Source organism: Miniopterus natalensis, chromosome 10 (genome assembly GCF_054644295.1).
Source record: "Miniopterus natalensis isolate mMinNat1 chromosome 10, mMinNat1.hap1, whole genome shotgun sequence".
Lineage (NCBI taxonomy): Eukaryota > Metazoa > Chordata > Mammalia > Chiroptera > Miniopteridae > Miniopterus > Miniopterus natalensis.
Window position 1 is genome coordinate 46,632,035 of NC_142090.1, and position 15,813 is coordinate 46,647,847.

At 37.3% G+C, this 15,813-nt stretch overlaps 1 protein-coding gene across 4 annotated transcripts in view; it reads right to left on the reverse strand.

Moving 5' to 3' along the window:
* FAM185A (family with sequence similarity 185 member A) overlaps positions 1–12,360 on the reverse strand; it is an 88,447-nt gene extending 76,087 nt beyond the window's left edge. For all 4 annotated transcript variants that reach the window (XM_016219574.2, XM_087821111.1, XM_016219576.2 and 1 more), the window contains exons 1-3: positions 11,875–12,360; positions 9,356–9,465; positions 1,795–1,887 (exon numbers count right to left, since the gene is read on the reverse strand). In XM_016219574.2, coding sequence (XP_016075060.2) covers positions 1,795–1,887; positions 9,356–9,465; positions 11,875–12,325 — 654 coding nt within the window. In that variant the 5' untranslated portion in view covers positions 12,326–12,360. The remainder of the gene's footprint in view (positions 1–1,794; positions 1,888–9,355; positions 9,466–11,874) is intronic.
* Positions 12,361–15,813: the final 3,453 nt, after the last annotated feature.

Sequence of the window (15,813 nt, forward strand, 5' to 3'; positions counted from 1 at the left end):
TGAAACGAAGTCTCAGTAAAGTTAACTGGTCAAATCAGGACTGATCAAGTTATCTTTGTTATACTTCATCTACCTTTATCATCATCATTGTATTAAACACTATATTAGAGTTAGCTATGACCCAGACATTGTTTTAAGTACGTTGTCTATATTAACTCATTTAATCCTCATAACAATCCTCTGAGTGAAGTACATTACTATTATTCTATTTTTCAGAAAATGCTGACACAAAGAGATTAAGTAATTTGTCAGAAGTTAAAGAGCTTAGTGAGTAGCTGAGCCAGGATTGAAACCCAGATAGTCTGGTGCTTAATTATTGCTCTTAACCAATTCACAATGCTGCCTCTCAAATATGCAAAGCACAAGTCTGTAAAAGTAGTATATTAAACATTAACATATTTCATAAGCATTTACTTAATGTAAAAACCCCTTAATCTTAGAAATATGCTTTAAAAATTAAACTATAATATAAAGAAATATCTAGACTGATTCTTTAGTACAACACAAAACTCAAGCAAGAAAACAAAACAGTATAATAGAAAATAGGAATAAATGAATATGTGATAAACCACGAAAGTTGAAAGAAAGAAATAATGAGTAGAAACAGTGGCAAAAATATTCAAAATAGCAAATAATTAAGAGATGATTTAAATTCTTCTCTGATACTTATATTTGAATGTCAATATGTAATATTCTGGTAACTTAGATCATTTCAGATAACATAAGCTATCATTTAACGCACAGAGTTTGAAGGAGCTAAAAATAGTTGTCCAATTTCCCTTTTGTATCTCCAAGACCACAGCAATCTGAGAGGTGAAACTCAATGTCATCTCAAAAGAGTTGCCACATAAGGCAAGGAGGTATCTTTCAATACTTTCCCAGTTCAATTTAAAGGTTAAATTTAAATGTGTGGGTTTAAACAGTCTCCCACAGATTGATGACAGAAAATAAAAGTGACAATAGTAGAAACAATTAGTGTTATAATCTACCTTGTTTATAGTATGCCAACAGTAACCTACCTATCAGATACACTCACAACTCTTCCCTACCAATTATCTGAGAATAAAACTCAGTATGAAATTTAACAAATTTGTAACAAAAGATCTTTGCAAACTGTGTAAGTGCAAATAAAAGGTGACAGATATTTTTCAAAGATTTAAAACATTATCAATATGTTTTAAAAAATTGAAATAATGTATACTTCAAAATTATACCTTTACTCTTAATATTGTGCTAAATTATAGAAAGGAACAAAAGTTGATTAAAAAATACAAAGTATCTCATAACATGCAAAATCCCCATGGCTAATAAAAGATTTTGGAGAATAGTAATGCTATGCTATCTAGTGGTGCCATCTTGTGGAAAATACTGAAGAAAGTTGAGTTTTGAAGCTCATCCTTCTATTGCCTAAAGGCAAAGTAGACAGGTCTTGGAAAAATACTCAAACCTAACACAGAAGAAAAATTTAATCCCAATTATGGAGGTACTACTTAATGATCAATTTTAATCCATGATCATAAAAATCTCTTCAGAATTAGAATTAAATATTGAGTATTTAAAGATGCTATTTGATTCTAAATAAGAAACTAAATAACTGTCAAAAATATTAAATCACAAACTAAAATTTAAATTGTATAATATTTAATCACCTCAATTTGAAATTTGAATTTACTAATGAACTAAAATACAGTAAAAGGGAATGTTAGACCACAAATTTTATAGAACCTACCCACTGTATGAGCCAACTTGATGTAAAACTGAAATTACTAAAAGAAAAAAGAGTTTTAATCTTACACTTTTATCTGATGCATGAATATCTATGTTTCCATAAACTGTTCCCAGACAGATCACGTTGCCTCCTTTTGTTTGAACACGTAGTTTTTGACTCTGAAACACAAATACAAAAATACATATAGAGAAAAAGAGAATAAATTTGACCTATACTAATAAGATGTAAAACATTTCAGACATTTCTTTTAAAATAATAACAAAGCAGAAAAGAGGAACCAGGAATTAAATAGAAATGCACTGTTTGGAATAATAACATCAATTAGAAAAGAATGTCAACTGCTGTTAAGGAGATTAAATAAGTCATGTGGATTCAGAGGGGAAAAAAGAGCTACTTGGGTGTTCCAGTAGCTTCACTGAAAAAGAACTTAGGAATCAAAAATCACTGACTGGCTAACTAAACGTAAATGATAAGGAGGATGACAACAATAATCACAGTTACTGTTCATTGTTATTAATATTCATTAATAACAATATTTATCACTTATCTGGCATTTCTTTCACTACTTTACATTAACTATCATTTAATCCTCACAACAACTCAGAGAAATGGGTATAATATTTTCCCCATCTTACAGGAGAAATCCAAGAATCAGAAAGGTTAAATAACTTTATCAGGTGACATAGTTAGAAAAAAAATAAGAATCAAGCTCTGTATAATTTCAAAACCCACACTGTTATGGCTGGGTTCATCTGAAGGATATATTTACACTGAGGATAACAGCCCACTAAACTTTGTAGCATAATACCCCAGAAACTGGAATTAAGTGAAAATTCCTCTAAGCACAAATAAAACAGCAGTCACAAATTACCTCCTCTGCCAGACCCAAAAAAAGACAGTGTGTGTGTAACTTGATTCCACATTTGACAACTGTGACAGAAACTATTATTGGTCTATAAAAATCCTTTCTTCCCTGCAAAGTAATAGGAGTTAGGAGTATAGCTAGGCCCATGAAGAGACCATCTCTTAGGTGCTGCTAAGTTCTTGCCAAGAGAATGTAAGTGGAAATGCTATGTGCAATTTCCAGGGTTGTGCTTTTAGAAGAGTTGGTGTGCCTTCTCTGTGCTCTGCCCCTTCCGCCAGATGAGTGAAGGTTACAATAAGGCTGTAAGAGATGGCAGAGCCAGAAGATGGAAAGAACCTAGAATCACTGAATAGAAAAGAGCCACCCACATATTTAGACACAAGTGAGAAATAAACTATAGTTATATATGAGCCATTAGGTGTTTTATCTATTTTTTAGAGTACCTTGCTTTAACTTAACCATCTACATACATCTTCAGTTCTGCCACAATTATAAAAAGAATAGGTAAATAGCAGAGAAAAGAAAAATAGGTAAAGCAAAATCACCAATAACATGACCAGCAAGAGCAGAGAAGTGTCTAAAACACAGGGAGTAAAAATTCGAAACAACCATTTACCTTACAATTGCTTTATTCAGGGGGGAAATTTTACTGAAAGGGTAAAATGAATCATTCTTAAGTTTATCTGTATTACAGCATAATAGACTACTTCATGTCTATAGTAACATTAGTCTGAAGTGATATGGTATACAATACAGTCTTTATCAAGCAGACAAGTAATTGATGACCATTAGAAAAGAGTATCTCCAAAACAACTGCTATTTTAAATCAAGGGTTCTTAACCAAGCCTATATTGAATTTCTAGAGTCTGAAAATTATAAAATTGTAAACAAAATTTCATATACATGTGCTTTTTTTTTTTTCTGAGACAATCATCAGATAGTCAAAGAGGTCAAGGCTCAAAAATGTTGAGCTATTATTATAATTTAAAGCTCATCTAATTCCAAAAAAATGTGAAGAGGATTCCAAGATGGAGGCAGACTGAGTGGAAGCTACACTGACACTCTCCCTGGACCAAACTGGAATTACAACTAAATTATAGAAAAACCACCCTGAATAATCAACTACAACTGAAGCCTAGCTGGAGAGCACCCTCGTAACCAAGGACCTAAAGTGGAGACCACATAGAGACTGGTAGGAAGTGCAGTGTAGTGTGCCAAGACAGCTGGCTGGGCTCCCACAGGCAGCAGCTAAAGGTCCAGAGGGATATTTCTGATGTGGAGGGTTCCCACTGAGAATTTTGGGGCCTAAACCCCAAGCTGGGTTTCCAAGCCCAGAGCACCAGAACTGAGAAAGGTGCCCACAGGCATATGGCTGTGAAAAGCAACAGGGTTTCTGTCTGCCAGGGAGAGACGGCTGGAAATGCAGGTACGCTCTAAAGGGTCAAGGCACCGTTTTTCGTGCAACCACTCACCTTGGGCTCCAGCAGAGGGAGGGCAGAGTGGACTAGAGCAGTATGAGGAGACTCTAAGGATGTTGGCTCTAGGGATAGAGCTCAGAGGGCAGCCATCTGGATTCCTGTGCTGAGTCATTCCCCCATACTGCAGAGGACATCTTTCTCAGGCAGACATTTACCATCCAAGCAGCTTTTGTCTGGGGAGGAAGCAACTGCCCCACCCTGTTGGAAAACCTCTTGCCCCACCCTGTGGAGTTTATACCTTCCTGTGGTCTACAGCTTGAGGCTCATTAAGAGACTCAGATCAATCAACCTGCAGGCAGAGGTGAACCTCTTGGTTCTTTGTCTTTGCCTGATTTGCTTCTGGACCCAGGGCTTGGGAAAGTAGACCTTGGTGCACATCTTGGTCCTTTCCAAATGCACCCAGCCCCAGCAGAGGGAACCACAAGTTGTGTAGTACACAAAACTTCAAACAGGGTACTCAAATAGCATCTGACATTGGCCTATACCAGAGACCATCCAAAAGACTGGGAGTCCTAGCAGATCTACCTAATACATAGAAACAAACCCAAACAGGGAGCCAAAATGTGGAGACAAAAAACAAGCCCCAAATGAAAGAACAAAAGAATTCTCTAGAAGAAGAGCTAAATGAAATGGAGATAAGCAATCTATCAGCTATAGAGTTCAGAACACTGATTGTAAGCATGCTCAAGAGCATGAAAAAAGATAAGGAAACTATGAAGGAAATTAAGAATGATACAGTAGAAATAAAAAATACATTGGAAGGAATAAACAGCAGATTAGGGGAAGCTGAGGATTGAATCAGCAAATTAGAAGATAGGGTAGAAAAAGTCCCTCAACCAGAGATCCAAAAAGAAAAAAATACAATTAAAAATTAGGAGGACAGTTTCAGAGAGCTGTGGGACAACAAGAAATGTAACAATATTCCCATCATAGGGATGCCAGAAGATCTAGAAAGTAAGCAAGGGTTAGAGAACCTGTTTAAAGAAAGAATGGCAGAGCATTTTCCTAACCTGGTCATTTCCCTAACCTGGTCAAATTCAGGAGGCACAGACAGTCCCAAGTAAGAACCCAGAGAGGCCCATGCCCAGACACATTATAATTAAAATGCCAAAAATTCAAGACAAAGAGAGAATCTTAAAGGCAGCAAGAGAAAAGCAATCTGTTACCTACAAAAGAGCTCCCATAAGGCTGTCAGCTGATTTCTCATCAGAAACTCTACAGGCCAGAAGGGAATGGCACGAAGTATTCAAGGTAATGCAAAAGAAGGATCTGAAACCAAGACTACTATATCCAGCAAAGCTATCATTCAAAATACACGCTGAAAGAAAGAGCTTCCCAGGCAAAAACGAAAAACAAAAAAAACCACTAAAGGAGTTTATCACCATAAAACCAGCATTGCAAGAAATGTTAAAGAGACTGCTATAATAAGAAGCTGAAATTGAGAGAACAAGAAACATAGGCATAAAGAAATAAAATGGCAATAGACATAAGTACCTGTCAATAATAACCTTAAATATAAATGGAATAAATGCTCCAATAAAACGGCATAGGGTAGCTGAGTGGATAAGAAAACAAGACCCAAATATATGCTGTCTACAAGAGACCCACCTCAGAACAAAAGACTCACACAGGTTGGGGAAAAAAAAGGTTGAGAGAAAAAAAAGGGGGGAAAAGACTTCTGGAGGACTTTAAGGGAGAGATCGACAGCAATACAGTCATACTAAGGGGCTTTAACACCCCCTGACTTCACTGAATACATGTTCCAAACAAAAAATCAACAAGGAAACAGTGACTCTAAATGACACACTAGATCAGATGGATCTAATTGACATTTACAGAACTTTTCCCCCCAAAGCTTCAGAATAGGCATTCTCCTCAAGTGCACATGGAACATTCTCAAGGATAGACCACATGTTAGGACACAAAACAAGTCTCTACAAGTTCAAGAAGATTCAAATCATATCAAGAATCTTCTCGGACATTTACACCATGGAATACTATCCAGCTGTAAAAAAAAAGATCCCTTACCCTTTGAGACAGCAGGGTGGGATGTGGAGAGTATTATGTTAAGCAAAATAAGCCAGTCAGAGAAAGACAAGTATCACATGATCTTACTCATATGTGGAATCTAATGAACAAAACAAACCAATGAACAAAACAGATCCAGAGACATAGAAGCACAGGAAAGACTGACAAATCTCAGAGGGAAGACAGGCGTGGGTGGGGAATGATTAACCTAAGAATTTAGAGGCATATATGCATAACCTATGGACACAGACAATAGTATGGTGAAGGCCTGGAGGCAGGGTGCAGGATGGAGGGGATCATCTGTAGAAAAGGGGTCATCTGTAATACTTTCAACAATAAAGATAAATTAAAACACTTAAAAAATGTGAAGCAGATAAAAATTTTTATTTTTATTTATCTTTTAAATATATCTTTATTGATTTCAGAGAGAGGAAAGGAGAGGGAGAGAGAGATAGAAACATCAATGATGAGAGAGTCATTGATCAAGCCCACAACCTGGGCATGTGCCCTGACCAGGAATTGAACCCCAATCGCCTGGATCCTAGGTCGACGCTCAACTGCTGAGCCATGCCAGCCGGGCCAGATAAAATTTTTTTAAATATTAAAAACAAAATAGTTAAAATAAATGTTTACATCACTAACTACTTAATAATATAAACTATTATACTGCATTTAAGCAATGCCTATATGTGGCAATCAATGAGTTAAGGGTCTATTGCCTAAAATATTTACTTAGTTATTTTCTAAGAATGTTGAATAGCCTGGCTGGGTGTGACTCAGTGGTTGAGCATTGACCTAGGATCCAGGAGATCAGGGTTCAATTCCTGGTCAGGGCACATGCCTGAGTTGAGGGCTTGATTCCCAGTCGGGGGCACGCAGGAGGCAGCGAATCAATGACAACTCTCTCATCACTGATGTTTCTCCATCTCTCTCTCCCCCTTCCTCTCTCTGAAATCAATAAAGATACATAAAAAAAAATGTTGACTAAATGTAGTATTGCCATACATTTTGCTTGGACAATAAAGAAAAGTGGATAGATCATGAGCTTGGTAATCAGAAAGATCCAATTCAAATCTCAGTTCAATTTATTAGCTATGTGAACCTAAATGAGTTTCTCAATCTGATAAAAAGAAGGTAATTCAAGGATTAAATAACGATTTGTTTAAGTTTCCTGGTACATAGAAAGGACTGGTAAACACTAGCTATTATCATTGCTATAAACATTTTATTACATAGATCAAATATATTTCAGGACCTTAAAATGAATGGAACAGAGGTTCCATAATAGGTTATCATTAATTCAAGATAATGATATTGTACCATATTTAAAACTTAAAACAGATATTTTACCAAATGTTCCCATTTGTGAATTTAAGTCAGTTAAATCCTACGATCTCAAGAACAATTCCTTTAACTTTTGGTGTACACCATTAGGATGCACTGGACCCAATTACAGTTCTGGAATTTATTTTTTGAGCTGTTCTATATGTAAAGACTGATATTTCATGATTTTATTCTTTCTTAGAGGTCTTCCAAAGAACAAATAGAAAATTTTCTTATTTCTTAAAAAATAGAATAAAACTCATTCTATCCTAAAATTAATATACCAGTCAATTGGACTCTTTTGTAAATCTAAAAATACATTACAGGATCTTCCTGTTCTTATTTTTCATATGTCTTATAACACTGTGCTATTTCATTGTCCCGGAAATTATTTCATCATTAGTCAATTATTCCCAAATAAGCTAAAAAAAAAAAAAGGCAAAAATAATAAGGCAATAGGATGATGGACTTGCCTAGAATGCCAGTTCTCAGCTAAAGGCGATTTTGTCCCCCAGAGACATTGGCAATGAGTGAAAATATTTTTCAGTCATAACTAAGGAGTGTGCTACAGACATATAGTAGATAAAGGGCAAGGATGCTGCTAAACATCCTACAGTGCTTACGTCAGCTCCTGATAACAATGAATTATCTGGCCCAAAATGTCAACAGCACCAAAGTTGAGAAATCATTTTTCATTTTATGCACACAATGGCAGAAAGAAGAAAGTTAGCAAAAAGATCTTTTAGAATTATCAGATGAATCAAAAGATGAATGACAGCAGCATACTAGCTTCTGATTTTTTATTTTTTTTAACCCTCACCCAAGGACATGTTTTCATTGATCCCAGAGAGAGAGGAAGGGAGTAGGAGAAGAATGTGAGATAAAAACATTGATTGGTTGCCTTCTATACACGCCCGGACCAGGGATCGAACCCTCAACCTTCTGGTGTACAGAACAACGCTTCAACCAACTGAGCTACCCAGGAAGGGCAGCTTCTGAATTTGATTGTGAAACTGAAAATCTAAGACTCTGAGTCTTCAGAGGACAATATTTTATATGAATTTTCTGAAACTCAAGCATTGATGACAACAATATCTTCCTAAAGAGAAAAAGAAATGGAATATTCCATTCCAGTTAGTCATTCAACATGAAGTCTTCATTGTGCAGTCTTTTATAATAAGAACCTGAACCATTTCATTTTGCTACAAGGACGTGTTACAATATTCTTTACTCTTTTATATTTGTGCAATTAAATTTACTTAAAATGGTTCACATGTGGACAGATACTAAAGGCAGGTGTGCAAATAAAGGTGATTAGAACAAAATAAATATAAAAAAATTTTAATGCATTAAGTCAATCATTCTAATTAGTTTATAAATCTGAAAATGAAAGTGTTTTGCAATTATGAAGCAAAGATGACTGACTTCTCTTCAACAAAGTTATCTACCATCAAAGTTCACAAAAGTATTGTGAATATTTTGAATATACAAGTATAAGAAGCACAGTACCAGTAGTAAGGATAAGCCAGAACCTATAAGAGATGTATTTGAAATAATTTAGAACTGAGACCAATCTAATTTTAAGAAAATGAAGTATTAAAAACAAGTACAAAACAAGATGAATCATTTGCTGCTTAGCACAAATATCTATTTAATCCTTAAGTAATGAGCTAACTGGTACATTAAATGAAATCTAAAAGGAATATGAGGAAAAAAAATCTTCAAAGTTGCTACAACCTCTGTATTTCCAGTACAGAACTGATTTCAAGGCAAAATTTTTGCAAGTAATTTCTGAGTGATGAATAAATGATACTCAATATTCATAATAAATTATATTCAGAATAATAGCTTTAGTCTGATACTACAGTTCATAGTTTAAGGTTGTTTTTTATTTCAAATAGTGCTGAAATAAAATTAGAAAAATGCTTATACCTTAACAGACTGTAAGATACTAGTCCCCTGCTCAGTTTCAATTTTGCAATTATCACATTCAATATTTTGGACTTTTATACAGCCAGACCCTGATGACTTAATATTCAAATCTAGAAATGAAAAAAGAAAATACAAGTTAGTACTATTGTTAACAGGCTCCAAAGCATTTTAATGCCCCCTAGAAATCCAGTTCTTCAGTTATGTTCAGAATATTACTGGACCCTGGAGAGAGCATAGTTGTCAGTAGTCTCTCTCTAAGGGTAAGGGGGCTGAACTATGGCAACAGGACCAAATGTAACGGCTTTTTCTGCCAGTTTTTAGAAATAGGCACTACTGGGAAAGATCATAGAAGCTTCTTTCCCATTGAGAAAACACATACACAGAGTTCTAATAAGAATATAGCAAGTTAACAAGTCATGGTAAACTGGATACAGTAAGTCAATTAGCCTATTCTTCCTTATATTCATGAAGATACAAAAATTCATTCCCAAACCTCCCCCAGATTAAAAGCATTTCGCAGAAGTAGCATGGATCAGCATACATGATCATGACTTAGTATTTCAAATCCTACCTCAAACCTTTTGTATCTAAAAAAGAGGATATTACCATGCAGCTATATCACAAGGTATTTTCAGTAATAAAAAATGGGAACAACTTGAAAAACCTAGTAATAAACAGTATTAAAACCTCAAAATTGTGGGTGAATAACAGTATTACACAAAGAAAATTGGAAAACAGTGTCATAGGTGCCATCCTTAGCTATCAATTTAAGGTGTACTCAGAGTTGTCTCTGTATAAAAATAAGAAAATAATAAACAATGATATTTAATACCTAATTCAAATAAATACTGATGATTTCCCTTAAACCAGACTAGAGAAATAAATACTATAGCGCTCCAAACTACTGGGGTATAACACCACAATTGCAATAATTATGGCATTAAAATAAATTTCTACCGTTGTGTAGATTGCAGTCTATAAAGGCTTAAAATAACAGCAATATTTGGGTTGGGATTAATCTAAAATATATAAAAAGACAATTTTACCTCATACTTCCATGGATGCAAATATAACTGCAAATATTTACCCAATTTTTTTACAACATAAGGCTTGATCTAAGGCAGCTTTGATAGATGTGTAAAGAAGGAAACAGATTCTAAATATACTCTACCCTCACTAGGTAGGTAGAAGTTAAGGCTAAACACTGAATGGCAGACATGCTACTCTTACCCATTCACTGAAATGGGTCTAGACATACTGGAGGAACAAGTATGAAGAAAACGGAATTCTGTTGATTTAAGGGGCTGGTGGAATCAACACATGGGAAAAGTCCACTGGAAATGGAGTTCTGGCTCTAAAAAAAGGAATCAACAAATAATGAGGTTTGGGATCAACAACACAGGTAGTTCCACTTTTATCTGTGTTGCCATAAGATTTTGTGTATCTCTATTTCAATTCTCAAGTCTGTTTTATACTATAATCTGTTACATTTTGAGGTCAAGGGTCTCTTACTCACCTAACTAAGAAGTAGAGAAGAGATAAAGCATAGTGGTTCAGCAGACTTGTCAGTTTAAATCCCAGTTCCACCACTTTTTATTTGAGAGCAAACAGGCGTATTTCTTGATCTAACTCCACTAGAATATAAATTTCATGAAAGCATGGACTTATTCCATTTGTTCACCCACAATAAACACATACTTTATGAAACTTACTGCATCTCAATTTCCTTGTCTGAGATGGCGACAAGAACACTTATGTACTTTATAGGTGCAATAGTAAAGATTAGAAAAGATTATTTTAGAAAAGTGTTGGCAGCTAGTATTATCAACAATATCCTTCAGTCTCAGGAAGGAGGAAAACCTGGGGAGACTGTCCTAGAAAAGTGCTGGCTTGCATTTGAGAAATAACACGCAATCCAAACACCTAGTAAACATATCTTGCAGGCATTATCAAGATGTATTTCCCAGGCACTCTTACTACGATGTGTTTTTCTTCAAAACCTGCTATTCACGGAAAATTTACTTAGGCCAAACTGAATGAAGAGGTATCAGTAAGAAGCTGGTTGCCTATTTGAAACCAAACACTTGGTCCAGGTTAGAAGTGGAATATCCAATAGACAGGGCTGTTTTGAGGCAGACGCAAAAGGGGAAATGTGGATGGACTGCCATACTATGAAGGGATTATCAAGAAACGTGGACCCTGAAAAATAAGCTGCTTTTCTACTGACAAAGTGCAGTAACAGAAATAGGAACAAAGTGCCAAAGGAGAACATAAGGGGCTTCATAAATGTTACTTGACTTAGATTATTCCAAACCATGTTTCCATTCGATTTATAAAACTTCTATAAATGGGAAACGAATTTGTAACTACCATTGGGAAACTCAAAGTAGAACAGAAAAAAAGAGAAAGCTTTTGAAGGGGACAATCGTAATTTAGGTTAGAAAGTCAGATCTAAAGGAACCAACTAAAAGTGCACGTCGGCCTGGGACCCAAAGCCGTTATAAATTCTCTTCACTTGCCAAACTTCAGGGGCGCGTTCACCTCCACGGACGCCTGGGGGTCAATGTTGTCAGACACAATGGCCACCTCCTTCAGCGCCTCGTCGTACGTCACCTGCAGGCCGGCCAGGTCCTGCGCCCCGCCCCCCGCTCCGCTCGCGGCGACCAGCACGCGGTCGGCGTCCGGGTAGGTGTGCGGGTCCAGGGGCCTCACGGCCAGGTGGCACGGAAGCCGCGCCCGCAGCCGACCGAACGGGCTCACCGGCAGCGCCCACTCCTTCAGAGTCCCGCGCGCAGGGCCAGGCAGGGAGGCCTCGGGCTCGGACCCGGGCCGGCGCTGGCCCGCACCTGAGCCGTTCAGCCGGATTTGGCAAGCCCCGCACGCCCAGCGCCCCGCGGCCTCGCCGGCCCGCACTCGGGGGTCACAGAGCAGGACGCCGCGGAGCCCCCGGCCGGAGCGGAGCACGAACATGGCGCGCCCCTCTCGCGCTGCCTCAGATCACTTGAGCCACAGGCCAGTCTCACCACCGCCTGCTCAAGTCAGGAGATGTTTGCGAGGGTTTGCTGAAGTGAACCAAGACTGCTCACTGTGTGCAGCAATGTAAACCTCAGCCGCACGTGCCTCAGCGGCAAGTTGGAATTTCAAAACTCTAAGTCTGCACCCGGACCCGGAGCCTCCCCTTTCGCAAAGGCAGACGGGATAGATAGTTATAAAGGGAGCCAAACTGCAACGGTTCCGGGCTGCTCGGAAACTACATATCCCAGGAGGCAACGCGCAGGGTAGAAAGCTCGTTGAGCCAGTCTTAGATTGTGCTCGGAGGGCGCGCGTTCTTTGCCTCAACTCCATTAGCCACTGGAGGGAAGGAAAGATGGATTACGTGATAATTCAGCTGGCCAATGGGAAGCGCGGAAGGAGCCAGGTGGGCAAGGCTATGTGGTTTCCTTGGATACCGAGGACGCGACTTTGGAGAGGGTGGAGCTTTAGAGTGAGACGCTGGAGGCGAACCTACGGAGAAACACGGGAGCTTAAATAAGGATCAGTGTCGAGGGAAGGAGTGAGAAACTGCGGCTTTAAAGGTGAGAACTAGATGCAGACTAGGAGTACCCTTAGCGGGTGATTAGGTCCACACTTCACTAAACTGGAACGGGTTACCCTGGGTTGGAGGGTACCTTGACAAGAGGTTAAAAAGCCAAGTTGAAGCTCTTTGAGGGAACTTCCTCTTTGACAGAATATATTGGAACAGAGTTAGAGTCCTGCCTCATTCTGACTTTAAATGATCTTAGGCCAGTCATTGGATGTCTTTGTGTTTTAATTGCTCACTCTTAATATAAGGTCAACAATACCTTATTGGACTTGCCTCAAAAGGTTTTTGTAAGGATCAAATGAGATAATCGACGTGAACTCAGAGCACAGGCCACGAAATTGCAATGTAAAGTACTGTATTTTTATTTTAGGGATAACATTGACTATAAGTTACCAAGGAAAATCTGAGAGATCAGGACTTATGTTGACAGCAACATCGATCTCTTTGTCTACAAATGATTCTTGATTTTAGAACTAAAATAAAATACAAAAAAGAGTCAGCATAGTGCAATGGGAAAAACATGGGACTGATTATTTTCCTGGCTCTGGATCACTTGGATCTGTTTCTTCAACCTTAAGATGAAGAGGGATTGTAGTGAATGACTGACTCTATAAGGTCTCTTTTACCTTTTATTATTCTGTGGGTAATTTAAAAACTGAAAAAGAAAAATTTTTTTTTTCTCTTGTCCTGATTTTTCCCTTTTGGTGCCACTTCCTCCTCCTACAAATTATTCTTTAAATTCTCAGCAAAGACACACTGCAAACAATGACATTTAATAAAATACAAGTGCAGAAACTGAATGCCTTAAAAAAAAATTGAAGCCCTTGGCCAAGTGCAATAACCAGAATTACTGGGAGCTATAATGATAGAGATGGGCTAGAGTCCTAATGAGGTGGGTTAAAGTCTTTACAGACCCAAGTCACAGAGCTCTCTGCTATCCATTACCTTTCTTAAAGTGTAGTCTTAAGTTACTCTTTCCTCCTTTCTGTCCTAGTCCTTCCTCCCTCATTCTTCCTCCTGATGAAGGCTCACAATCGGTGCTAGCTTTTAGGTTCATCAAGTTCTGTTCTTGGTTTTTGTTTCATTTGGTCATAAGTATTCAGACTGATCTTCAAACTGTCTTTTTTGATGAAAACGCAGGGGATAACTTGGAAAAAAAATTTGAAAAAGGCACTGGTTTAAGCTAGTTGAGAATTCACTCAAATTTGTTGGACACATGCCATATATTTTTAGATTAAATAGGGCTTTCTAATAGATAATTTTGTTTCTATGGTAATTTCTTTTCTGAGGCAAACCAAATAAATGGAATTGGCAACTGACCCTTAATTGTCTATATGGCAAAATGATTGTTTTACTATTTTGAAGTAAATATAATAAAACTAAAGATCATTTACTGAAAAATTACTTTTTTGGTCATATGAGTTTGAAAATGGAGAAAATTATTGACAAGATTAATACAATATATTAAAAAGTTATTGATACTTTAGAAAGTACTTGATTTATGTATCAAATCTGTCCACATGTTAATAATGACTAATAAAAATACTACCTTCCATCTGAATGATGTAGTTTTCAGAGCATGTTCATATGTATCATCTCAGGTATCCTCACAAAACACTGTGTTTTGCAGGGCAAGTATTACTATCCTCATATTAGAGATGAGGAAACAAATTCAGAAAGCTTAAGATTAAACAGTTAAAAGGTCTGGCCCTCTCACTACTCTACCAAAAGATCCTATCTTCCTGACACCTTTGAAGAAAAAAAATTATTCATCAAATGGAGAATCATGTATAAATTTTCCCCCTTATTTTGAGTTTATTTGTAAGATATTTTTACATCTTCAACTTTTAAAAAGTTGTTCCTGTGATCATGAACATATACTGCTGGTGGGAATGTAACTTATTACAAACTTTTCAGCCATCAGTTCATCAATATACATAAAGCACCTTAAAAAAATATGTGTATCCATGACCTAGATATTGTCCTTTTGGAATTTAATGTAAGCATAAAGTTAGGGATATTCAAAAAATTTATGTTCATGGAATTTTGTTCCACAAGGTTTTTTATGATAGTAAAGAATTGAAGCAACTTAAATGTTCAAAAATAGGAGTATTGCATAAATTAGTATACATCTGGAATATTACACAGCAAGTTAAAATTATATTTTGAAGACTATTCAAAGATATGGGAATTTTTCCGTAATATAATTGTAAAGGGAAAATCTGCAGTTCTCCTTCTGCGTGTGCCCCCTTTACTCTCACACTACTACCACACTCACAGCACTTCACTTCTGACACTTCTGGTCACCAAATGTGTGGGCCTTCTCCCCATAACAAGCAATTCTCTGTGACACCAGCTGGATCGCCTACAATTTAACTCAATTGTGACACTATTTACCTGGAGATAATGTCAGGTCCCACAGGTTAAGGACCCAGTCCCATAAAACTGCTTGAACTCACTTCAGATGCCAGTCACAAATAGTTGGTTACTCACAGCTTCTGTCTGATTTGGCTACAAGTTGGAGATTCCCATGACCATCTCCTTAGGTTCAATTAATTTTCTAGAATGGCTCACAGAACTCTAGGAAACATTTAACTTACATTCACCAGTTTATTAGAGGATATGATAAAGGATACAGATAAACAGCCAAAATGAAGAGATAAGTAGTGCTAGGTCTGGGAGGGTCCCAAGAGCAGAAGTTTCTATCCCTGTGGATATGGGGTATGTCACCCTCTTAGTGTGGATATGATCCCTGTAGAGATGGGGTGTGTCACCCTCTTGGTGTGAATTAGTGTAGAGCATATTCACACCAAGAGGGTGATGTACCCATCTCCACAGGAATAGAATAAGCTCCTGCCCTCAGTAATATTAAGTG